Source organism: Anolis sagrei, chromosome 1, assembly GCF_037176765.1.
Source record: "Anolis sagrei isolate rAnoSag1 chromosome 1, rAnoSag1.mat, whole genome shotgun sequence".
Classification (NCBI taxonomy): domain Eukaryota; kingdom Metazoa; phylum Chordata; class Lepidosauria; order Squamata; family Dactyloidae; genus Anolis; species Anolis sagrei.
The window spans coordinates 51212682-51236685 of NC_090021.1; the positions used below are offsets into that span (position 1 = coordinate 51212682).

At 38.6% G+C, this 24004-nt stretch overlaps 2 protein-coding genes across 4 annotated transcripts in view; one reads left to right on the forward strand and one right to left on the reverse strand.

The window, feature by feature from the left end:
• Positions 1-1215: 1215 nt before the first annotated feature.
• GPATCH11 (G-patch domain containing 11) lies at positions 1216-14215 on the reverse strand. Of its 2 annotated transcripts, none has more exons than XM_060753981.2 (9): positions 14115-14215; positions 12803-13115; positions 11897-12119; positions 10303-10344; positions 10094-10214; positions 8644-8734; positions 8023-8154; positions 4658-4739; positions 1216-1774 (listed from the first exon to the last, which is right to left on the reverse strand). In XM_060753981.2, the coding sequence occupies exons 3-9, from the start codon at positions 12084-12086 to the stop codon at positions 1719-1721; spliced, it is 714 nt and encodes a 237-aa protein (XP_060609964.2). In that variant the 5' UTR covers positions 12087-12119; positions 12803-13115; positions 14115-14215; the 3' UTR covers positions 1216-1718. The 2 variants fall into 2 exon arrangements, with proteins under 2 accessions (XP_060609964.2, XP_060609963.2); XM_060753980.2 differs by having other exon boundaries at positions 11897-12123.
• Positions 14216-14240: 25 nt separating this feature from the next.
• The window catches only part of HEATR5B (HEAT repeat containing 5B), a 51578-nt gene continuing 41814 nt past the window's right edge, over positions 14241-24004 (forward strand). The window contains exons 1-7 of one of the 2 annotated variants that reach the window (XM_060753978.2): positions 14241-14329; positions 16870-17035; positions 17789-18000; positions 19792-19900; positions 20423-20572; positions 21647-21818; positions 23384-23541. In XM_060753978.2, coding sequence (XP_060609961.2) covers positions 16910-17035; positions 17789-18000; positions 19792-19900; positions 20423-20572; positions 21647-21818; positions 23384-23541 — 927 coding nt within the window. In that variant the 5' untranslated portion in view covers positions 14241-14329; positions 16870-16909. Of the gene's footprint in view, positions 14330-14826; positions 14935-16869; positions 17036-17788; positions 18001-19791; positions 19901-20422; positions 20573-21646; positions 21819-23383; positions 23542-24004 lie in introns of those variants that run through there. The other variant, XM_067464479.1, reaches the window with a different exon arrangement.

Genomic DNA, 24004 nt, shown 5'->3' on the forward strand with positions numbered 1-24004 from the left:
GCCCAACAACACATCAGTAAAAACAAAACAGCAAGGAAATAGAACAGAACAATCAATATAACTTACATATAAACAATAGCACACAGAATTTGAAACCTTATGGCCGGGCCAGATGTAATTAAAAACTTTAAAATAAACACTGGGCGTGAACAGAGGAAGGATGTATCTAAGCAGGAGGGTTTTAAAAGATAATGCAGGGAGACCAACAGTCTAATGTAATAATTTATTGAAAGTGACTCCTTTCTAGGGAGTATCAAATGGCAGGATGGGGTGGGTGTCCATTTAAAAAAGTGGTTCCCAGTCTTTTTTTGACCAGTGGCCACTTTGACTAGGGACTCTCTCCAACATTAGTAGCAAAAGGGTTACGAATCAGTTTTTGGTCAACTTTAGTTTAGTATTTGGGGTTCTGATTCATAAAATTACATTGGATAGACCACATCAGCTCTAGTTTCTGATACAGAATATATGCCATCCAGTAGTCACTACCTGCTCGCCCACAGCAAACCATGTTTATTAAGCTTCAGCACTATAAGAGGGTTTTGTCGGACCAGTCGCTCTTGTTGCAACTGTGTAGTAACAGTGAGGTCGCAGATCATATTTTAGTTCTCGCAGACCACTGGTGGTCCATGGACCACAGGACGGGAATCACTGATTTAAAAAATGGTTACACCTTCATGATTTGCTGCTGCCCTACACCATATTAATACAGACTGCAAGTCTCAGGAGACTGCGGGAGACCACAAATACATCTCAAGCCCTACTGCTTTCTTTTTCAGAATCATTTTCTAAAGTCCACTTCTTTAAATTGGGAATACATATATAGCTATATGGGAGAGATTGGTCAACCAGTTGGCAAAGCAATAATTGAAAAATTGAGGAGAGGGTGTTGAGAGCTACAGGCGTAGTTCTTTAAAATTCTGAAAATCCTGCCTTGAACTGGGTGGTCTCTTTAGCCTCTCAAGACACTTGTCAGCTTTAGGTCCTAGTTGAAAGAGCTGCTTTGTTTTAAAACAGATTCCTTGATGTATAGATTCTACATTTATACCGGTGGTCCTCGGGTTATAGACATCCAACTTACATACTACTAGTTACAAACGACAGTGAGACAAATGAGAGTGAACACCATGCCTTCCAAGTTATTCAAGTTATAAATGTGTATATAAAACGAAGTGTTTAAACCCATTCATATCATATTGACAAAACAATGGTCAATAGTAAAGTGTTACATTTGTTCATTTATTCAGAAGAAAGAGCTACTGAGCAGGGTTTACTGCCAAATTTTATCACAGATGCCCCATGACTACCACTTAGGACTTCTTCAGCTACACTGTCCTATTTCATTAGGGATGTCACACCCCTGCCATAATGTATGAACAGGTAAAAAGGGCTGGTGCCTATCTTAAAATGGGAGAAAACGGTCAGGGCCTTTCACCTGCTTTGCTGTGTTTTTGTATTCTATTTTGAAAGAAAATACCATTCGGCCATGTTACAGTCAAGTGATTTGCACAACTCCTGTTTCCAACTTCCACTTTATGGGTGCACTTCCAAATGATTAGAAATTCATTCACCAAGTTCCTATTTTAAACATAAAACACTTCACAAAATACTTCAGTTTATAAAAATATGTGGTCTTCTAAAGTAGTCGGTTGCCTCATGAACCCAGATCCCTGCATAGATCTTAAGCAGACTTTTTGATCCTGTTTTCCTTGTTAAGAGCACTATTCATGATCTGCGAAAGTGTCTCCAGGGCAGTTTGAAGATAGATCTTCTTGATCTGTAAGTTATAAAAAGTGAGGTTATACAAGTGCCAAAAGAGATATGTCACACCGATATAAGGGAGAAGTGTATGTATGTATATGTGTATGTGTGTGTATATAAATAAAAATGTAATGTTCGTTTGTGGGATTAACAGAACTCAAAAACCAGGGGGAGAATTGACACCAAATTTCGACAGCCTACACCTAACAACCCACTGTATGTCCTTCACTCAAAATTTTTTGATTTTGTCATTTGGGAGTTGTAGTTCTTGGGATTTATAGTTCACCTACAATCAAAGAGCATTCTAAACTCCACCAATGATGGAATTGAACCAAAGGTGACACACAGGACTCCTATGACCAACAGAAAACACTAGAAGGGTTTGGTGGTCATTGACCTTGAGTTTGGGAATCGTAGTTCAACTACATCCAGAGACCACTGTGGACTCAGACAATGATGGATCTGGACCAAACTTGGCACAAATATTCCATATACCCAAATATGAACACAGATGGAGTTTGGGGGAAATAGACCTTGACATTTGGGAATTGTAGTTCCTGGAATTTATAGTTCACCTAAAATCAAAGAGCATTCTGAACCCTACAAACAACAGAATTGGGGCAAACTTCCCACACTGAACCCCCATGGCCAACAGAAAATACTTAAGGCCATTCAGACCAACTCTCTTCACCAGGGCAAGAAAACATAATCAAAGCCCTCCTGGCAAAGAGCCATCCAGCCATAGATATAGATAGATGTATATGATTCACATACACCCAGATATAGTATCATAAATTTGAAAGGGACCCCTAAAGAAGGACAATTATATGTTACATATCCCAGAGTAGGCAAACCAGAAAATCTCCACCTCAACACTGACAAAGAAATAACAAGAAATACTGTTTATCCACAAGCATAAAGAAATTACATATATTAGTAATCAACACTTTCTCATTACTTTATTTTCCAGATCACCAGACTGGGCCACAGCAATGGGTGGCAGGGAACGGCTAGTATTATAATAAAACTTTATTTATATTCTGCCCTATCTTCCCAAGGGGACTCAGGGCAGATTCCAAGCAAATGAAACGGCAAACATGCAATGCCTCAGTACAGTTACCAGATAAAACAAAGATAAAGGTTTCCCCTTGACATTAAGTCTCGTCGTGTCCAACTCTGGGAGGTAGTGCTCACCTCCATTTCTAAGCTGGAGAGCTGGCATTTGGAGACATCTCCTTTGTCATGTCGCTGGCATGACTGCATGGTACCTATTGATCTCACATTTGCATGTTTTCAAACTGCTAGTTTGGCAGAAGCTGGGGCTAACAACAGGAGCTCATCCTGCTTCCTGGATTCAAACCACCGACCTTTCGGTCAGCAAATTCAGCAGCTCAGCGGTTTAACCCATTGCACCATCAGCACCCCCCCCCCCCCAATAAAACATAATAACCCAAAATAATCCCGCTTATAAAAAGATATCAATATGCTATCAATATTCCACATGTTCATCAAATTCAGATAATTTTTGTTAGGTCAGACTTGATTTAATTTATAAGTATCATGCTATAACTTTTTTAAATAGATAAAACATAATAACCAAAATAATCCCGCTTATAAAAACAAGTTATAACATGATTCTTACAGATTAAATCAAGCATGACCTAACAAAAAATTACCTGAATTTGATGAACATGTGAAATATTGATATCATCTGGGAAATCACTATGAATGTCACGATGAAATACCTAAGGGGATGTGGTAATGGTCGAGTCATAACCATGTGAGGTGTATTGCAAAGGGATTAAATCATCCATTGTCCCTTCCTGACAACCTGCCAGGAATATAGAAGGGGGATGAAAGGTTTCATCTCTCTCCTGTGTGACTCTTTGTCAGTATCTATCTATTCTGTATCTTGACTCTCAGGCAGTCTGATCGTTTGTAAGGACAAGCGTGAAAATGGATCTGTGTATCCCTACTGTACATTTGTATATATTGCAATGCTGAAAATTAAAGCCTCTGGACATTTTGGATGAAAACTTGAATCCAGGAGTTTACTAAACCGTGTGTAGGTGAGGTGAGATACAGTTGGGACTCTGCTGACAGACGGGCTGAAGCATGTTTTTTCTGAGAAAGGACTCTGCTGTATTTTGCTTGCTTCTGGGACACTTTCTATCCAGAGTGCAGCGGTTCAGGGAGGTCGTGATTTGGAATCTATTAATCATTTCACAAACCCATCTCGTGACACATTTATTATGATGAGCACCCACACATGCAGCAAGAACAAAATCAAGAAATTCAAGGGCAATATTTGAAGTCTTCTTGTAAGCAATTTAAATAAGAAAGCAAGCACCAGAGTAATAAAGAACAGTGAGATATAAAGAGATTACTTGTGGAATTCTGTATGTACCTCAAAAACCACTCTGAAAAGTTCTCCTAATGCTCCAAAGCACACATCTTTGATAGCAGATGCTGTTCCCTCAGCAAGAGAACACAGAAGGATTATTCTTTACATGACAACCTTTAAAGATCTCAGATGAGCAAAAGCAGCTAATCAGGACATGGAACACTTCTTTTCAGAAAGATGCCTTTGTCCTGATCCGAAGATGAAATTGGGACACAGAGGAATCGGATCTGGATTTTCTGGCCCAATGTGAGCTATCTTAGTGCTAAGAGTGCCATTACAGAAAACACTGTATACCCCGAGAGATCCAGGATAGCAGCTTGGTTATCAATTTATATCTGTAATTAGATATTATTTATCAATTCAGCCAGAAGACTAAAAAAGCCACATTAATTTTAAAAGGTTTCCACCAGCAGAACAACTGAAAAATAAGATGAAGAATTACTACTTCAGTGTTAGTACTTTGTAATTAATAGGGAAAAGGGGGTTTATGCTTACCTTCATATGCTGTGCCACACCAGATGCAATAAAAGTATTCTTTCCTTAAATACGCTGTCAGAACTTGCAACTTTTCTGATTCCTGGTTTTGTTAAAAAAACACAACAGAATTACTGTACATATTAATACAAAATGTCCACTGAAGTTATTCTAGCAATCTAAGGTGCACATGACCTTAGATTTGCAAATGTAAATCAGAATTCTGTTATGCCTTTATGCTGGAAGAAATGCTGCTTCTCATGTGGCTACCTTGTTTCAGACAACAACAGTGTATCCCATTCAGTACTGTGTATAATCTTTAAGGGCGTGGTTCATATTTGTGAGTGAACAGCTGGATTGACTGTTGCATAATGAGAAAGTGCATGACCATATTACTAGTGGTGCAATCTATTTACACTAGGACAGTGGTTCTCAACCTGTGAGTCCCTAGGTGTTTTGACCTACAACTCCCAGAAATCCAAGAAAATTTACCAATTGTTAGGATATCTGGGAATTGAAGGTCAAAACATCTGTGGACCTACAGGTTGAGAACCACTCCCTTAGTATAACATTATGCTATCTAAGTGATGGACAAGTTATTGGACGTTATCTTTAATCAGTGGGATCCAGAGTATCTACAGGACCTTCCTACTGGAAAAAGGAGGGGGATATTTTTGCTAATTCCCTTTTCTACTTGCAGCGATGCTCTCAGTTGCCTTCCTTCCTCCTGCAGAAAATTCCACTGGATTTGGGTTCCTTGTATTCATGAAAGGACAAATATATGTCCAATACTATGGTTGTTTTTTTAAAAAGTAATACTGTTTGAAAGGCCTAGTTAATAATGAAAATTGAAAGCAAGTTACACCTTGAAGCACCTGGTATCATCCACTAATAATCGTAATAAAAGTCTTCCCAGTTTACTTACGGTATGTTTGCAACCTGTCCATGAACTAATTGCCTGGTTACTTGGTGTTCTGTTTGCCTTCCATCTTTTCACTAGCACTAAAAGCTCTATGTGCACTTCTGCATTCTCTGACATCTTCATTAAATGTCTTTTGGGAAAAAAATAAGAGGGAAAATGCCCTCAAACCTTCCTGCAGATTGTGAATGGGGACATGCCCCCAACATGATTTGGGTCCCTATCTGAAGTCAGTCAGAGACTTTTGATGGCTGGCACCTCGGTTTTGTTTCCATGTATGGACAAGGCTGATTCTATTGATGAGAAGTGATGGATTGTTGTTTTCCTGTATTGTTGTATTGATGTCCTGATGTTAATTAATTGATATTACTGTTTTAAATGACTAATGATTTTGTACTGTATTGTTGATACTGGTTGTTAACCGCTCTGAGTCGCCGTTGGCTGAGAAGAGCGGTATACAAGTGAAGTAAGTAAATAAATAAATAAACCAGTACCCACTCACTGTCCCACTCACTTATCTCAGGTGGTACCTCAAAGTGTTTACTCTGTGACAGCTCATTCCTCTTTTCCTTGCTCGTGTAGAGAAGCAGAGGGAAAAACAAAATTATTGTTTAGATCTCAAGAGTTTTTTGAAAGCAGGTGCTATGTGCTACATCACATAAGGGGGCAATCTATGCCTCTCTGGTTGTTATTTTAACCCAAACTTGCAAACTCTTTCATTAGCTACTCCAGCTAAGGCTGAAACTGCTTTGCCCACTATTGTGCTATCTTAGTAATATTTGCACTTAAAAGGGTCCAGAGGAATGCTGCATACAGTTATTGAGCAGCGGTGTTGTTGGAAGGATACATGGCATTAAACAACTGTAAAGCAAACCTGATGGGGGGAACCACAAGAATCCCAAGCACACTAGGCAGCTTATTAGGAATTACTTTCTGGCTTCAAATATTGGAGTGTGCTAAATGAAACCAGAGGCAAAATGTTTACTTAAGCTTCCCAACGGGACACATGTTACTGAGATACAATTACATGAAGCCCAGTGCATTTTCATCCACCACTCTGATTTCAAGTGGTGAACCAATGTTAGAGAAGGTCCCCCCCCCCCCAAGGATGTTGCATAGTTATCAAAAGTGTGTACATAAATACAAAGTCAAACCCAATGTCATTCAAAAGGATAACAATTTTTGAAAACTACATGAAAAGAAAAGAGAGGCTCCATCAAATGCTGGAGCAGGAATAAAAATGCAACTTTCCAGCTACCTTTTGTGATTTCATGAGCAGAACCAGAAAATAAATTTTATTCATCAACTGAAAATGAAGCAGTATATGTCATGTAATAATACACTGGTTAAAATGGAAACAATTAACGGACCTTGAAAATCTACTGCAGAAGTATCAGAGAAAGTATTTCATGCAGAATTTTTTGTTTAATTCGGTTATCTCCAGGTTTCTCTGCACTCCTCCTTCATTTATTCTTAGGTAGCAAAGAGATACCAGCAAGGTGCAAAGAATGGTACAAAGCTGTCACCATTTTATCACAAAGATGCCCAGTTAATCAGCTCCTACTTTTCTAATTTCCCTCCTCACTGAGAATGGCAAACATTTCCCACATCACATTCCAGATCCCTGAATCACAAGAGGTGGAGAAAGGGTGGATGGAGAGACAAAAAAAGATGCACTGTGGTACCAGATCTGCACTGCCAATAAACAGAACAGGACACCTGAAAGAATATAAAGGCTACCCAAAGCTTGGTGGACTCCAAAAGAAGCAAAAGGGTTCAAATACATCAAAGCAGGTCTGCACAACTTGGCAGTTGTCAACGGCCATTTTTTTTTAAAAAAAACCCTTCTAAAGACCACTCCTCCCTCCATGCTTAATCATAATAGGCTGCAACATGATTACCAATTTATCCTGGCCCTGTCTCTGCTGCCCCCTTTTCCTGCACAAGGCTGTCAAATAGGCTGGCTTCCCCTTGCTGATTGGCCCTTCCCTTGCCTGCCTTCCTCAGGCTGCAGGGAAGTCCTTTGCGGGCTGTGTCTGGCCCACAGACTGTATATTATGTAGACCTGCCTTAAAGAATAGTGATATGCACAGCCAGCTAAAGAAGCTAGACGGGCTAGTTGAGATGTTAGCTCAAGTGGAGTCAAATGGAGAAAGCCAAGACCTGATACTAATCTGATGCAAAACTTGGAAAATTTACAATTTTTGAAAATCTCTAGAATTTCCCAACCAGCAAAGATCTTCAGAAGGGAAGAGCAAACAGGTGTAAAAGGGCAATTTATCAACAGAGATTCAAGTAGACGTTGGACTGAGGGTGGCAAGGGCCATGGCAGAAAAGGAACAACATTGTTTAGCATTTAATATTCTTGTTGTCTTCCCACAAGGTATCTGGCTTAGTAACTACTATGGATCTCTAAAAAGTGGAACTATTAGTCAGCCACCTCTACAGTATTAGAAGACAGACTTACTTTGTGTTCTTCTTCCTCCTCCTCCTCCTCCTCCTCCTCCTCCTCCTCCTCCTCCTCCTCTTCTTCCTCTGCATCTTCTTTTTCATTGTCTGATATTATCCAATACCAAATCTCTTTGGGGAGTTCAAGACCCTTAAGAATACAGAAAGAACTGATATTCTACTTCAGTAATTTCTTAGCAATTTGGTAACAGAAAAAGATACAAATTTCCTTTAATGTTCTAAATTAGGCATGGGCAAACTTCGTCCATTCAGGTGCTTGGCCTTCAACTCCCATAATTCCTTCTTAGGCCTTCCAAAACACCTGGAAGGCTGAAGTTTGGCCATGCCTGTTCTAAATACACTAAAACAGTACAGCAAAGGCAATTTAAAATTGCAAAGAAATCCACATAGGATTTGCAAACTCTTGTAATCTCTCCTTTAGTCTGTAAAGATTATAGGAATATTTTTAGGGGGAAAACCCCAATGAATACTCATTGAAATATTTGTGATGGGAAGAGGTGTAGGTTTCCTCATCAAAGATTTTTTACAGCACTGAAAAGCTGAAATTTGTTAAGGAGGAGTAATATTTAAAGTATTCTTCACATTCTTAACTAATAACAGTTTCTAAATGCAAACTTACTTTTTGCATATCTAATTGTTGACAGGCTTTCTGACTTTTCTCAAGGTCCCGTTTGACTTGCAGCTGCTCTTGTTTTGTCCTTAGTCTCATTCTTTTAATTAAAATAACAATAAGCATTAAAGTCAGTTCTGCAAACATACCTACATGGTATCTCTCAATAAATGAAAGCATTGAAGTTATTACTATTTGAGCAGAAAATCCATGCACATTATTCTCAAAATATAATTAACTATACTTTTCTTAAGAAAGTCATTAGAATATAAACCTCCTTCCCTGAAAGTCAACATTAGAGGACTGACTATATAGTTCCAATCTATATGTGTGCTTTGTATCACTGGCTAAACCATGACTTGGTTTATATTTTATGTATAATTTTTCCTTTTTGGGTTAGTTAGAAAGAGGCAAGACAATCTGATACTGGTCAACGACAATCCCTTACCATTTGTTGTGCTGGCTGGGGTGATAAGGGTTTTTATGACGTTTTATGCAAATTTGTTATGTAAATTAACATTGCCATTTCTTTATACAGGGTGAGGCAGCATAACTTCCTTTTTTCAAAACTTAATAAAACCCATTGTATGAATCAGATTTTTTTTTATAATTTAGGCACATACCTAAAGTTTTCTTTTACATAGTTTTGAAGATCAAATTAGGTAGGTGACATCCCCCATTCGCTATACACTGAGTTAACCAATTTCTGGCGTTTGTCATGACGCTTGCCAGCATAGCAGGCGTTATGTTGGCAATTTCTTCCTGGACGCTGGTCTTCAAATCTTGTAGGGTCCTTGGACGGTTCACATTAATACGGGATTTCAAAAAAACCCATAGAAAAAAATCACAAGGGGCCAAATCTTGCGAGCGGACTGGCCACTCCAAATTTGCTCAAAAAGTAGGCCTCAATGGCAAAAGCAGCTCCTCACTTTCAATGCATGATGGCGACTGAACTGTGTCAGGACAAAACTTTATACTCCCGCCTCTCGAACGAGACTGCTAGTGCTCTGCTACATCTTCAACCGACTGAATGGCGCGCATTTAAAAAAAGGAAGTTATGCTGCCTCACCCTGTATGTTCATGTACTGTGTATTTTATGTGTGTTGCACTTTCAAGTGTTTTTGTGAGCTGCCTTGAGTCCCTTTGGGGAGATGGTGGTGGGATATAAATAAAGTATTATTATTATTATTAGTCTTAAAACATTAGGAGGATTTTAAGGAGTTGCATAGCTTTGCTTTACAGGTTAATCGACCCCATGACATATTCCAAGGAAGCTTTTTCTGTATCAAGCCAAATACAGGATTTCAAAGAAACCAAACTAATTGGAGATGCCAGGAATTAAGCCTAGGACTTTGTGCATTAAAAGTGTGGTGTGAACCACATTGAACTGTCATTCATCTTCTAAATATACAAGTGTTATTGCAGGTTAAAAACTGTATAAATTTGAGTCCATCATTACTTGAAGAGATCAGCTGTCTGCTGTTCTGCTTGCTTTTTCATATGCATTTTTCTTCTATAGCTTTCCAGGTCTTCGGCAGCTTTCCGTTTCTTTACTTCTTCATGTCCGATCCCGCTCCTGCCTGTTCCAAATTCAAAACACAACTTTAACAAGCTGAGCTTTATTGTGTTTGAATTTAAAAAATTAGAGAGGGTAGATTTGTCACAAACCTGTGGTTATGTTGAGAGGAATGGGCTCAACAATCCCTTTCCCTGTGGAAAATGAAAACACTCACAGTAGATGTTAAAAAGCACTCCGCACAGGAGCTATCTTTCCCCTGTCCTGTCTCATCTTTCACATCCATATCAGAATCCTTTTTTTTTCTTGATCACTAAAATGACATCCATTAAAAATAGGTTGCCTTCTCTGAAATGCAGTCCAATTTTTTAAATATTGAGGTTTTTCAACAATGCTATGTGGTATTTCTAAGTCTCTGTCAGCTCTTCTCAAGGGGTTTTGCTACTTTGATATACAGGGTGTCTCAAAAAAGGTGGGCCCATTTGAAATCGCCAAATCTCTGTAACTATGAACTACTCATGAATGAAAGCCTTTGTCATTTAAAATGGTGGGGCACAAAGTTTCAAATGATTACTGTTAGATGTCTTTCTCTGCACACAAACAACCCCTTAGCCTCAGTCATAAGGCCTCATGAGATATTCTCCATTTTCAGCTAATTTTTTAGATTTGTTTTGGGCTCAAAATGGTTGATAAAACTTGGTAACTTCATAGATCATTAAAACATTTGTAACTTTTTGTGAAATAGTAACATGTTGCCCCTCCCTCCTGACCTTTAGGAGACAGCTAAAGACCTGGCTGTGGAACCAAGCGCTCGGCCCATCATAGGAATATTTAAAGTGAAAGTTGAAAGTGCAATGACCCAGGATTGTTTATGGACAACGGCTATGTCTTTGTGTGATATGTGATGTTATTTTATGTGGTGTGTTCAATAATACTTAATGTTTTATCAGGGGAGGGTCAATTTTGATGTTCTATACTGTTTTTTATCAATGGCATTGAATTGTTGCCAACACTCTGAATCGCCCTGAGACCCCTTTGGAGTTGAGAAGGGTGGTATATAAATACTGTAAACAAACAAAGAAACAAATAAAATCTTGATAAACTTATTTTTCCATTTGAGAACATCATTTTTTCTTGATATAATGCCGAAGCAGGAATTGATTGTTTCCCCACGACATCAAGAGACTACAGCAAACAAATCCAAGTCTGTTTCATATACTTTCGACTCAAGCCGCGCTACACAACAAAGGAAGATAAACATCATACTACTAGTGGCTGTGTTATCGATTTTGTAGATTCATTACAAGTTGTAGGAGACCCTGACAAATTGGTAACGTCCCTTCAACTGGTGGCGTCGTTACACCCAGTCGTCTGGATGATTCATCACTTGCAGGAAAGGATTTCTGTACAAACATAGGTTACAAACAATCTTCTTTGGAGGCAGACCTGTAGGACTTCTTGTTGGACTAGAATTCCCATGATTCCTCCCCACAGATGATGTGGCCGAGGGCTGATGAGAACTGCAGTCTGGCAACATCTGATATAATCATATATTTTTCACTTTATTTTAAGCATTAAAACACTAGATGCTGGCACTATAGAGAATGATAGAGATAGAAGAGACCCCAAGGACTATCCATGACTTCCCTCAATCTATGCTCCTACTGATGCAGCCTAGAATCACAGTGGTTTTTTTAGTAGTGACATTACAGCCACATCTTGAAAACTGTAAATTGAAAAACTCACCACTTTTGCCAAGAGGTTGCCCAGTTTTGTAGCCCATCTTCTGAAGCATAGCAAAACCTTTGTTTTCATTGCCCAATGCAATATTTAAAACGGTGTCACGTTGTTCTTTCTCCTGTTCTTTTATACTTTTCTGCCTACTTTTCTCATTGGCTTCTTTTTGTTTTTCTTCTTTCTTAAAGGTTTCTTTCATGCGCCTTGGCAATGGTATTCCTGGCCTGACATCCTGGCTGAGCAAAAGTAAAACAATAATAGATTATAAAGAGTATAAAGTAGAAATTCCTCCCTGAAACATGTTTTTATGCTCATTGATATTATTAGACATAATTTTGTACTTTTGTACTTTGCTGGATCACAAAATACAGATACAAACCGGATCTCTAAGTAAAGTACATGGAGAACAGGGTTCAACTCCATGCTCAGTTACGGAAACTTTCTCAGCTTCAGAGAAAACCAAAATCAATTCTTCTCAGAGCAAGTAATGCCAAGAAAACCCCACCATAAGACTGCCAAAAATTGGAAAGAATACAACAAGGATATTGTGAATCAATTTGTGCAATTCCAAGTGGATATAAGTGAATATAAGTTACTAATATTAAAAAGATAATGATAGGGATACATTTGGATTGTCATCTAAGATTTCACCAACTATATTTCGGTCTTTCCAAATGTATCCCTATCATTATCTTTTTTATATTAGTAACTTTGGTTCTGCCCAAAGGTCTTGGGTAACATTAGAATGTTGTTGTTATCCATATATCCTTTAAAAGAATGCCATATGAGTAAGACCTTTTTATCTATTACCAAATATTTCTCAAATACCTACAATTGCACAAAGGCATTTTGACTATTGCTACCATATATACCAGATAATGATGAGCATTAAATTTAGAAAAATGATCTACTTACTTTGTATTAATAAAGGAATCGGACATGTAGTCATCTTCTTCTTCATCCATGCTCCGTATCAATATTCAGCTTCAATCGCTTTGCTTATAAATTATATTTTGTTAGATTTTAGAATGCACTGAAATGAAAGCTTTCACTGAATATTTAGGTTTTTTTAAAAAATAGAACTTTAACTGGCCTGTTTCTTATAACTCTCTGTTAAGAATAAGTAGTAACTGTAGGTCACAAAACCATGTGAAATTGATCCTGGAGAACTTTCTGATTCTCCAAATTCTTCTCTTAACAAGGTCTGCTCCACGTCATTTCCATGTCTCTGTTACAGAAAAAAGTGCCCATCAAGTTTATATGGTACAAAGATTTCAGGATCAGATTTGACACACACACACACAAACACACATATTTCCCCTAGCCAATACATGATGTACTTGGTGGACACAAAAGAGCATTCCACAGCACACTGGTTAATCTTTTAAAAATTAAAATGTTGTTGTTTATTTGTGATGCCTGTGTTAATACGTATATAGCTACTGTATATATTCAATGGGCTTGACTATGGCCTAGGCATGGATACCAGATGAGATTTTTTAAACTTTCTTGAATGTTTAAACTGTGTCGTGTTATCTATTTATGTCGCCAGTTTTATCATGTTTATTCAATATGTTTGTGGTGTGATGATTATGCTTATTGTTATGCTCTATAATGTTTTTATTACATGTTTGTTTGGCGCTTTGAATTCTGATTGGGAGAAAAGCAGGATAGAAATACATAAATAAATAATACAATTAGTGCAGTTTGACACCACTTTAACTGCCATGGCTCAACGCTACTGACTCATGGGAGTTGTAGTTTTATAAGGCCTTTAGTCTTCTCTTCCCAAAGTGCTGGTGCCTCGCAAAACTACAATTCCCAGGATTCCATAGCATTGAGCCCTAAAGTGGTGACAAACTGCATTAATTCTGCAGTGCAGATGCACCCCTAATGTGATCTATTATTAGCCACTCATCTGTAATGCCTTAAGCCAGTCGTTCCCAGATGTTTGGGGCTTTAACTCTCAGGTCCCTTCCACACACACAGCTGAATAAAATCCCACATTATCCATTTTGAATTGGAATATATTGCAGTGTGGACTCAGATAACCCAGTTCAAAGCAGATATTGTGCGATTTTCTGCCTTAATATTCTGTGTGGAAGGGCTTATCCAACGACCAGGCATTCTGGGAGCTGAAGTCCCAAACACCTGGAGGCCCAAAGGTTGGAAACCACTGCGCCCTGACCCATTCCCTCTCAATTTACTTCCCATGTTTCCCTCTTACCATTGAGCAGCCGCTCTGCGAGATGCTCACTTGGCCAGCCGCGCATGCGTACCTGCGGCGACCCCCTCGCTTCCTGGGTCTCTAGTGCGCATGCGCCCCAGCCGGTGCTTCCTCAGCTGGCTGTGTGGGGAAGGTCGGCTGCCATCCTATACGCCGGGAATGGCGGCGTCGGGTGTGTGTCGCCTTTTGCCAAGGGCCGAGGACTGTCAGAAAAGGTCGGTGTGTGAGAAGCAAGGACTGCTTCCTTCGGGGAAGCGTCGGAAGAGGGGCGAGGGGAGGGGGGCTTTGGTGAGGGAGAGAATCACCGCAGCGTCTACGGGTGCGGAGCTGGGACAAATTAGGACGGAGGATGGACTTCGCGCGGGAGGGGGGGAGGAGGGTGTTTCGGCCTTCAGCTCAGGAGAGAGCATTGAGAAGAGGCTGGTCTTCATTGAGGTGGGGGAGCTCCTGTTGGCTCCCTTTATCTGTGGGTTGGCAAGGCCCTGTGATGGGAGATAGTAATCTGCTGTGCTGGCACCTGAGTCCTCCCATAGGCCCCCTTTTTGGGAGGGAGAGAGAGTAATAGACAGATGTTTGCAACCCATATGTTACTTGCCCTGAGCTGTGGGCCCTCCATGGACACTGCTTGGGGCTTTATAGATTTTGGGGAAATACCTCTAATCTGTCATTCAGCCCTAGGGGTTTCCTATCATAAATTTCCCCCATAGGATTAGGGCTTCAGCTTCCTAAACTGCTGACCAGTGGACAAGATCATAAGGGCCACCCTGTTCTGCCCCATTCTGCCATGCAGGAAGATACAATCATAGCACTCCTGACAGATGTGAATTTTTTGTTTGTTTGTTTTGCCTTGATATTCTGGGATATAGGGCTGTGTGGACTCAGGGCCCTTCCACACAGCCCTATAACCCAGAAAGTAAGTAAGTAAGTAAGTAACCCAGAATATCAAGATAATCCCACAATATCTGCTTTGAACTGGAATATCCGAGTCTACAGTGCCATATATCCCAGTTCAAAGCAGATAATGTGGGATTTTATTCAGCTGTATGGACGAGGCCTGAGTCCACACTCAGATAATGTGGGATTTTCCGACGATATTCTGGGATATAGGGCTGTGTGGAAGGCCCTGGAATATATGGCTGTGTAGACTCAGGGTCCTTCCACTCAGCCATATAACCCTGAATATCAAGACAGATAATCCCACAATATCTGCTTTGAACTGGGTTATCTGAGTCCACACTGCCATATATTCCAGTTCAAAGGCTTCCAAACCTTTGATCATTTTAGTTGCTTTTCTCTGGACAACCTTCTTGCTTGTCAATTGAATGTCCTTGAATTGTGGTCCCCAAAACTAGACACAGTATTATTCCAGGTGAGGTCTGACCAGTGGGACTGTGGTTTTCCTCAATCTCAACACTGGTGAAGCCTAGAACCGCATTGGCTTTCTTAGCTGCACCATCACAGTGTTGACTTCATTCACACAAAAAAGTAATTCTGATATCATGTCTCCTCTTAACTTTCTCTCCTGTAGGCTAAACATAAGCAGCTCTTTATAAGCCGCTCCTCATAGAGCATGGTCTCCAGACATTTGATCATTTTAGCCAATATCTCTCTTAAATGGTGGTGCCCAAAATTGGACACAGTGTTTCATGTTTCAGGTGAGGTCTGACAAAAGCAGAAGTTAGTGAAAGAAAGACTCCCCTTGATCTAGACCAGGGGTCCACAAACTTTTTAAACAGAGGGCCAGGTCACAGTCCCTCAAACTGTTGGAGGGCCGGATTATAATTTGAAAAAAAAATGAATGAATTCCTATGCACACTGCACATATCTTATTTGTAGTGCAAAAAACAGTACAATAAGTAAAATGAAGAACAATTTTAATAAATATAAGCTTATTAGTATTCCAATGGGAAGTGTGGGCCTGCTTTTGGCTGATGAGATTGGATTGTTGTTGTTGTGTGCTTTCAAGTAGTTTCAGACTTAGGTTGACCCTGAGTGAGGGCCGGGTAAATGACCTTGGAGGGCTGTATCCGACCCCAGGCCTTAGTTTGAGGACCCCTGATCTAGGCACTATACTCCTTTTGATGCAACTAGAATCACATTGACTTTTTAAGCTGCTGCATCACACTGTTGCCTCATGTTCACTTTCTGGTCTACTGAGGGCCCTTCCACACAGCCATATATCAAGGCAAATAATCCACGATATCTGTTTTGACCTGGGTTATCTGAGTCCACACTGCCATATAATCCAGTTCAATGTGAATTTTATTCAGCTGTGTGGAAGGGGCCTTAAACGCCTAGATCCCTTTCACATGGACTGATTTAAAGCCAGCTGTCACCCATTCTAGATCTGTGCATTTCATTTTTATTGCTTTAATGTAATATCAAATATTTCTCCCTGTTGAAATTCCTTTTTTTGGTTTTGTCCCAGCTCTCCAATCTGAACAAATATTAGGAACCACTGGACAGAGTTGCAGACCAGAGATATGTTCCCAAACACTGTAAAGCTGGCTGGGTCTTCTGGGAGTTGCAGTCAAAACACAGGGTGCATCCACACTTGGAATTGATGCAGTTTGACACCACTTGAATTGCCATGGCTCAGTGCTATGGAGTCAGGGAGTTGTAAATTCATGAGGTTAATTCATGCACAAATGAATTATAATGCAAATGCTACTAAATAAATGATGAGTAGTTTGTGAACAGTTACTAGGACTAAGGACTGTAAAGAACAAAATATGTTGATCTATTTCTATAATAGGAAATAAATGCATCTGCAGAAAATCTGAAGTTGACCAACCATGGAGCTAGCTCACAGTTTGTTATTAAATGAAGAGGCTTTGGCTCAGATCACAGAAGCAAAGCGACCAGTTTTCATTTTTGAATGGCTGCGGTTTCTTGACAAAGTCCTTGTTGCTGCTAATAAGGTATATTTTCCCCTTTGCTTTTGTGCCTGCACTTTGGTAAATATAACCAGGGTGGGACATTCTTGAACACTGGAAACAGCCAAATACCCAAGTCAGATATATAAAACCTTTGAGCTTGTTTGATCTCTGACCATCTTATATATGTTTTCCAAAGTATGCCTCACTGAGTCTAACTCCTTTGCTCTGGAGAAAGTGCAGTTGGTACCAATCCGCATTGAAGCTCAGTAATTGATGTTTTAAACTTATTTCTTTGTTTTCATCTTGTAAACCAGGGAATGTCATGCAATGACTAAAATTGTATCAGTGCTTCTGAAAAAGGTCCAGTAAATGGGACAGTGCAGAAAACCAGTATTGCCTTTGTTTAATGAACCATCAAATTGCAAGACGCCAAGACACCTTCATGTAAAGCAGTGCTTCTCAACCTGTGTGTCCCCAGGTGTTTTGGCCTACAACTCCCAGAAATCCCAGCCAGTTTACCAGCAGTTAGGATTTCTGGGAGTTGAAGGCCAAAACATCTGGGGACCCGCAGGTTGAGAACCACTGATGTAAAGTAAGATGACTCATGAAGTGGGACAACTTATCTGCCCAAAAATAGCCTCCATTTTTCCATTAAGTATAACGTATTTATTTATTTAGCGTGTCAGGAGCAACCAGACATTTATTAAGTATAACTGAATAGCAGTCAACAAAACTAAGCATGCTGAGATGTAAATATCAGAACAGAGAAATTTGAATTTGTGTTTTATTTAACAGACGGATGTCAAAGAAAAACAAAAAAAGCTTGTTGAACAGTTAACTGGTCTTATCAGCAGTTCACCTGGACCACCTACCCGAAAATTACTTGCTAAAAATCTTGCTGCTCTGTACAGCATTGGAGACACCTTTACTGTATTTCAGACCCTTGATAAGTGCAATGACATTATCAAAAGTAAAGATGATACTTCGGCCTACTTACCAACTAAACTGTAAGTAATAGTTTACTATTATAGGGAATGTTCTAACAAGTAAGAAAATGTAATGGCTCAGTTATTAATAGCTGAAGCTGAACAAGTAGTTGCCCAATTATAAATTCCTTATAGACTCGTGCTATTTTAAATATGTGCTGTATTTAAAATGATCTGGTGTATCTTACTGATAAGTGACTGATACTTTGAAGCAACTGTGGCACCTGTTTCGTATTGTTTTCTCACAAGACTTGTTCATTATTATTTTTCTGGGGTTGAAGGAACATGATAGATGGAAACAAAGACATTGGTATGTAAAGAAAGGATATTTGCACAGTGCAACGTATCCTTCCTTTAAATATCAATGCCTTAGGTTTCATCTAATGAACATGCTGTTGTTTATTTCTATTTTGAAATAAAGTTCATTGAAATCAAAGAGATCCTTCAGGAATTTCCATAGGATTGTAGCATTACTTTTAAAGCATTGATATCTATTCTGTGTATTCTGAAAGAGACAAGATGGAACTAGATTATTGATTAATTTATTTTAAAAAAATTAATATTCCAGCCTTCTCACCCTGAAGGGGACTCAGGGCGGAGCACAACATATATATGGCAAATATTCAGTGCCAGCCCAAAAACAAACTATAAATATACATAAACACTAAAATCAGTTATCTTACGTTAATATCAACTGTTTAAATATGAATATATTTATTCAAATATGCCATAGTAGAGCACATTGTGTCCAGTTTGAGTGTCCAGGGAGCACAGGGAGGTACTGCGAGGATTGCTACTTCTCTGTTTACCTGTAACTGTTCTACCTGATACTTCCTTTCCCGGGGCCCGTAGGTTACACATTCATAGGGTTAGATAATGATATGAGATATGCGCTTAAACTACCCATTTCCAGCACTGCTGTTTGCACTGTCTGTATGTGTTCCTGTGCATTTACTTAGGGGGGGGGGGGTGGCAGCAAAAAATTCTGCTTCATGGAACATTGTGAGGACACTTTATGTAAAAATTCGGTGGTGTTGAAGACATTGTTATTCATACAAGTTTACAGCAAAACATTTTCAGAAAGTAAACAAAGAACCTAGTATTCATTAGTTGCTAGTACTTCCATCCCTGTACTAGCCATGGCTGATCCTGCCTACCTTCCAACATCAGACAGGATGTGTTTTTTTAAGACCCTACATACCATTCACTCGGGGATGTCTTTTAAGAACTATAGTTCAGTAGTTCAATATAACTTTCTATCTTGGATTAAATTTCACACTTTTAGGACTTCATTTTTTTAAAGATGCATTTTATTTAATTATTTCACCCATTCTTGAAAAACACTATTAATGTATGCCAAACAATATTTAGGGCCCTTCCAGACAGGCCCTATATCCCAGGATCTGATTCCAGGTTTTCTGTTTATCCCAGATTATCTGGCAGTGTAGACTCATATAATCCAGTTTAAAGCAGAAAACCTGGGATCAGATCCTGGGATAAAGGGCCTGTCTGGAAAAGCCCTTAGTTAACAAGTTGTACATATTTTGAAATACGTAAGTAATGTGATTCACTTTGTGGATAAAGATAGTGTAAATAATGTGTTTCAAAACAGTTTTGCAATGTATGTTTTACTTGTTTATAATCCTTCTGAATTGTCTCACCTGTTCATTTCCAAAAATTTCTGCCTAGCTAAAATGCAGGCTTGCTTTTTCTGCATTTCTGGCTGCATAAAATTACCTGTTTTTGTCTCACAATATTTTGCCTTCTGTCTAATGCTGTGAAAATATTAGTGATTATCCTGCCTTTTTGCAGCACTGCAGTGGCATGTGTTGGAGCCTTTTATGAAAAGATGGGGAGAATGCTGGGCAGTTCTTTTCCAGAAACGGTTAACAATCTGTTAAAATCTTTGAAAAGTGCTGAGGTGAGTGAAAGTAGTGTTTAAAAATGTTTTATGTGTTCTTTGTTTTTCTTCCATCCTTAGCAAAATACGTTATTCATGTTGCTGCAGATTACAAATATCAATTAATGATTTAGTCAAAGCTTTCAAAATTATTTTTGATTAATCTGTTCTCTTTCATTTCTATTATCATATATTCCAGATTCAGAAATTGTTTGAGTTGCTATTGGTTTAAATAAAAATATTGGAGAAATTTAGTTAATATAAACAAATGTTGCATATATTCTAGCATTTGCTTGTTCTCTGCAGTTTTTTTGTCTTCACTCTAGAGCTAATAATGTGCGTTAACATGATTTACTCATCATTTTCATTAGTTCACACATGATGTTATTTTCACATACACTGCTAAGTTTATATTTTAGTTCATATTGAAGAAATAAGCATGCAATTTCCTATTGTTATAGTTCATAAAAAGTTGAAAAAGTACACAACAATTTGTTTGATTCCTCTTTCTCATTCTTCTACATTCCACCTGCATTTTTAAAGTCACAAGGCCGAAGTGAAATATTAATGAGTTTACAGAAAGTCCTGAGTGGTCTGGGTTGTGCCGCAGCTTCTTGCCACCGTGATATCTACAAAAATGCTAGGTCTCTCTTGACAGACAGAGCTATGGCTGTACGATGTGCAGTAGCTAAGGTAGGACCTTTTCATATTGCATAGTGTAGAAATGTGTTTTGGATCACTAAAACTTTCATATGCATTTATAAGTTGTGTAATACCTTTACTCTTTCTAGTATGGATGCTTGAGGCCACTACTGCTTTATTTGTTACCACACCATTTGCTAGTTGTGACATTAATTGTTGTTGACAGGTGTGGTGTGGATTGGTAGTTGTCTTTTCTATCAGCTGGTCTAAAACACAGCCAATTTATTTGCAGTATTCAGTATTGTAATATTTGTTATAAAGTATGGGATGCAGATCTCATAAATGATAATACACCTTTAAAGTGCTACACTTTAAAACTGACCATTTTAAAGGTGTGTGTGGTTGTCTCAATTTGCTAATAATATTTGATTATATTCAGCCCTCCACATTCGTTGGGCTTAGGGGCACAAGACACCTCCTGAAAAGGTGAAAAAAAAAACCCACAAATAATAAAATTGCTATTTTTGTAACCTGAAAGAACACCTCTCTAGGAATATCAAGCTTCTCTAGCATGCTTCTTTGGTCAACATTTACCAGATGTTTTCCCCAGGAATCTCTTAGGTCCTCAAGCATGGCTCTACGACTGACATTTTGCAGAAGTCGACCATTGGTTTTCACTGGAGGACCTAGACATTTCTAGACAGAACATTGTAATCAGATCTGTGAAAAATCAAATCCACAAAAGTCAAACCTGCAAATGTGGAGGACCGACTATAATTCCAGATCTTTCCTGGAAGGATAATCACAAGTATTAAGTAATTAAGTACAATTAACACAGTTTAATTGTGCTATGTATTGTTGTTTTGTGTAATTGTGGCATTGAATAATTTCCAAAATTGGAAGCCGCTCTGAGTTCCCCTTGGGGTGAGATAGAGTGGGATCAAAATAGTAGTAAATAAATCAAGAAATAATTGCTATACATTTTTCAAATGATTTAAAAATACTGTGCCTGCCATGCACTATTCAAGTGGGATAAGTGGTGGCAAATTCTGTGCTGGCAACATTCCAGGAATGTACAGATATGCATTTATCAATTGTAATAATATTTAATTTTTTTTTCTGTAGTGCTTATTGGAACTGCAAAATGAAGCTGTATTTATGTGGACAGCAGAACTCGAAAATGTAGCAACTCTTTGTTTTAAGTCTCTGGAAAACTCAAACTATGGTGTGAGAGTTGCAGTATCCAAACTTTTGGGAACAGTTATGGCTACAGCATTGATACCAAAACAAGCTGCAGGTACTAAATTCTGAGATGTATATGTAATTATGTGGTTTGGTTCCAGGATTGCCCTAGGATAACAAAATCTGCGAATTCCTAAGTCCCATTATATATGATGGCATATTTAAATTGGAAAATCAAGGTTTTATTTTTAGATTTTAATGTGTTCAAGCCGTGAATGGTTGACTCTATATATACACCATAGATAAACAAAGCCTGACTATTATTCTGTGCTTTGATTTCATATTAAGGTTTGTTTGCTCACGTAAGGTGAAGATATTTTTATCTTTTTGAACTGTGGAATAGAGTTGGGAAGAGTTATGTCTTCAGTGTTTGCAACTTGGCTAGGTTAAAATCATTCATCTGCAATGGCAGATCTTGATCTAGTGTGACAGGAACTGTTTTGTGAATTTGCTATATAATTTATGCTCTTCTGAGAATTTTGGAAACTGCATTAAGTATTATATCTGAAATTCCTTCCAGTGACAGGTTACCCCTATCTTTCTGCAGTTATGAAATTAAAAAACACATTTTTTTAAAAACCAATAAAAGAAACAGCTTGGTCTTGGTTGTTAACTGGAAGTTGCAGAATTGTCTTTTAATAGGAATACTGTAGTTTAAACATTTTAAAGTAAAGTATTATTTGTTTGTTTGTTTTTAATTTTGTAATATTGAATTGTGTTGGCTCATAACAAACTCTTTGCTATAAGCCACGTTAGGTCCTGTCCTGGGAGAAAGGTGGGATAGTAAGCAGTAAATCAATCATGTAAATATCTTTATTATTATAGCAATGTAAGATGCTTCTCCACGTGTCAGATATAATAATGATGATGATGTTATTTATATCCCACCCCTTCTCCTAGAAAGGGACTCAGGGTGGCTTACAGCAAAATAACAGTTAAAACAGTTTTTTTTAAAAAAAACAAAACAAAAAACAGTAGTACATAGCTCCAATGAACATAACTTAAAATAGAACCATTGCAGTTACTGAAAAAAAATATAAGAATATAACATAACATCAACATCAGAAATAGCTGCTCTTGGTGGAATAAAAGCATTAAAAATATTAAAACCATGTGTCTTACTAAAGTAGTTCTTCTACTGATCATCTCCAAAAGCCTGTTTCCAGAGCAAAGTTTTAAGTTGCTTTCTAAAAATCGACCGGGGGGAGCCAATCTAATTTCCTTGGGATGGCTCTTTCTCTCTCATTCCCTCCAGCCATGCTTGTGAAGGGGTTGGGACCAAGAGGACCTCCCCTGCAGACCTCAGGGCTCAAGCTGGTTCATAAGGGGGGTGTTGCGGCCGAGCTGGAACTGAACTGTGTAGGACTTCATAGGATATGACCTGCACTTTGAATTGGGCCCGGAAACGAACAGGCAGCCAGTGGAGCTGTTTTAGCAGTGGAGAGGTGTGCTCAATGTAATCAGCTCCTGTTAGTAGCTTGGCTGGCAATCTTTGCACAAGTTACAGTTTTCGAGCCGTCTTTAGAGGGCAACCCCACATAGAGTGTGTTTCAGTAATAATACAAGTGCAAACAAATGTTCCTTAAAATATTCTGTCACATTATTATTTTTTGCTTTCAGTGATGCGGCAGAATGTGAAACGAGCTACACTGGAAGAAGTCTTGGAACTCATGGCCACTGGCTTTCTGCGTGGGGGGTCTGGATTCTTAAAAAGTGGTGGGGAAATGTTAAAAGTGGGAGGATCTGTCAATCGAGAAGTGCGAGTTGGAGTTACTCAGGTTAGTTTACCCTTTTAAAATACTTGTTTCACACGGAAATTGTTTTAACAATACAGAGTGGCTTATTTTCCTAAGTAGATTAACAAGAGTCGTTGGAACAGATGCTGTTTCGCAGCATTCTGGAAAATGATCACTTTGGGGTATTCATAGCTCTTGATTCAGCATGCCATAAATGCACAGTCTCAGCTTTTGGGATAAGCTTTTAAAGACAGTAGACTGTACAAGTACAGAGACCATAGCAAATTCCCTCATACATGTATTCCTTTAGCTTCTGGTAGCATTGAATGCACATTCAATTGTATATATTTGCAGTATGTGATAGACCACAAATATGAACTCATCCATGAAATGAGATTTTCTTGCTTTGAGATGTCACACACCTTGTATCATTTCAGCCTTCTCTTTATGCATCCCCTTTGTTCTTTTATCCTGTTTTAGAAATGGTAATTTTTGGGCTTTGAAT

Bases quoted from the DNA above. Each gene is read 5' to 3' on its own strand.
- GPATCH11 (XM_060753980.2), bottom strand. From the start codon at position 12,852: ATGGATGAAGAAGAAGATGACTACATGTCCGATTCCTTTATTAATACA. The intron at 12,124-12,802 runs GTAAGTAGATCA...ACTTTTGCTCAG, and splicing joins GATTCCTTTATTAATACAAA to CCAGGATGTCAGGCCAGGAA. The intron at 10,345-11,896 runs GTGAGTTTTTCA...CATTTTCCACAG, and splicing joins GCAACCTCTTGGCAAAAGTG to GGAAAGGGATTGTTGAGCCC.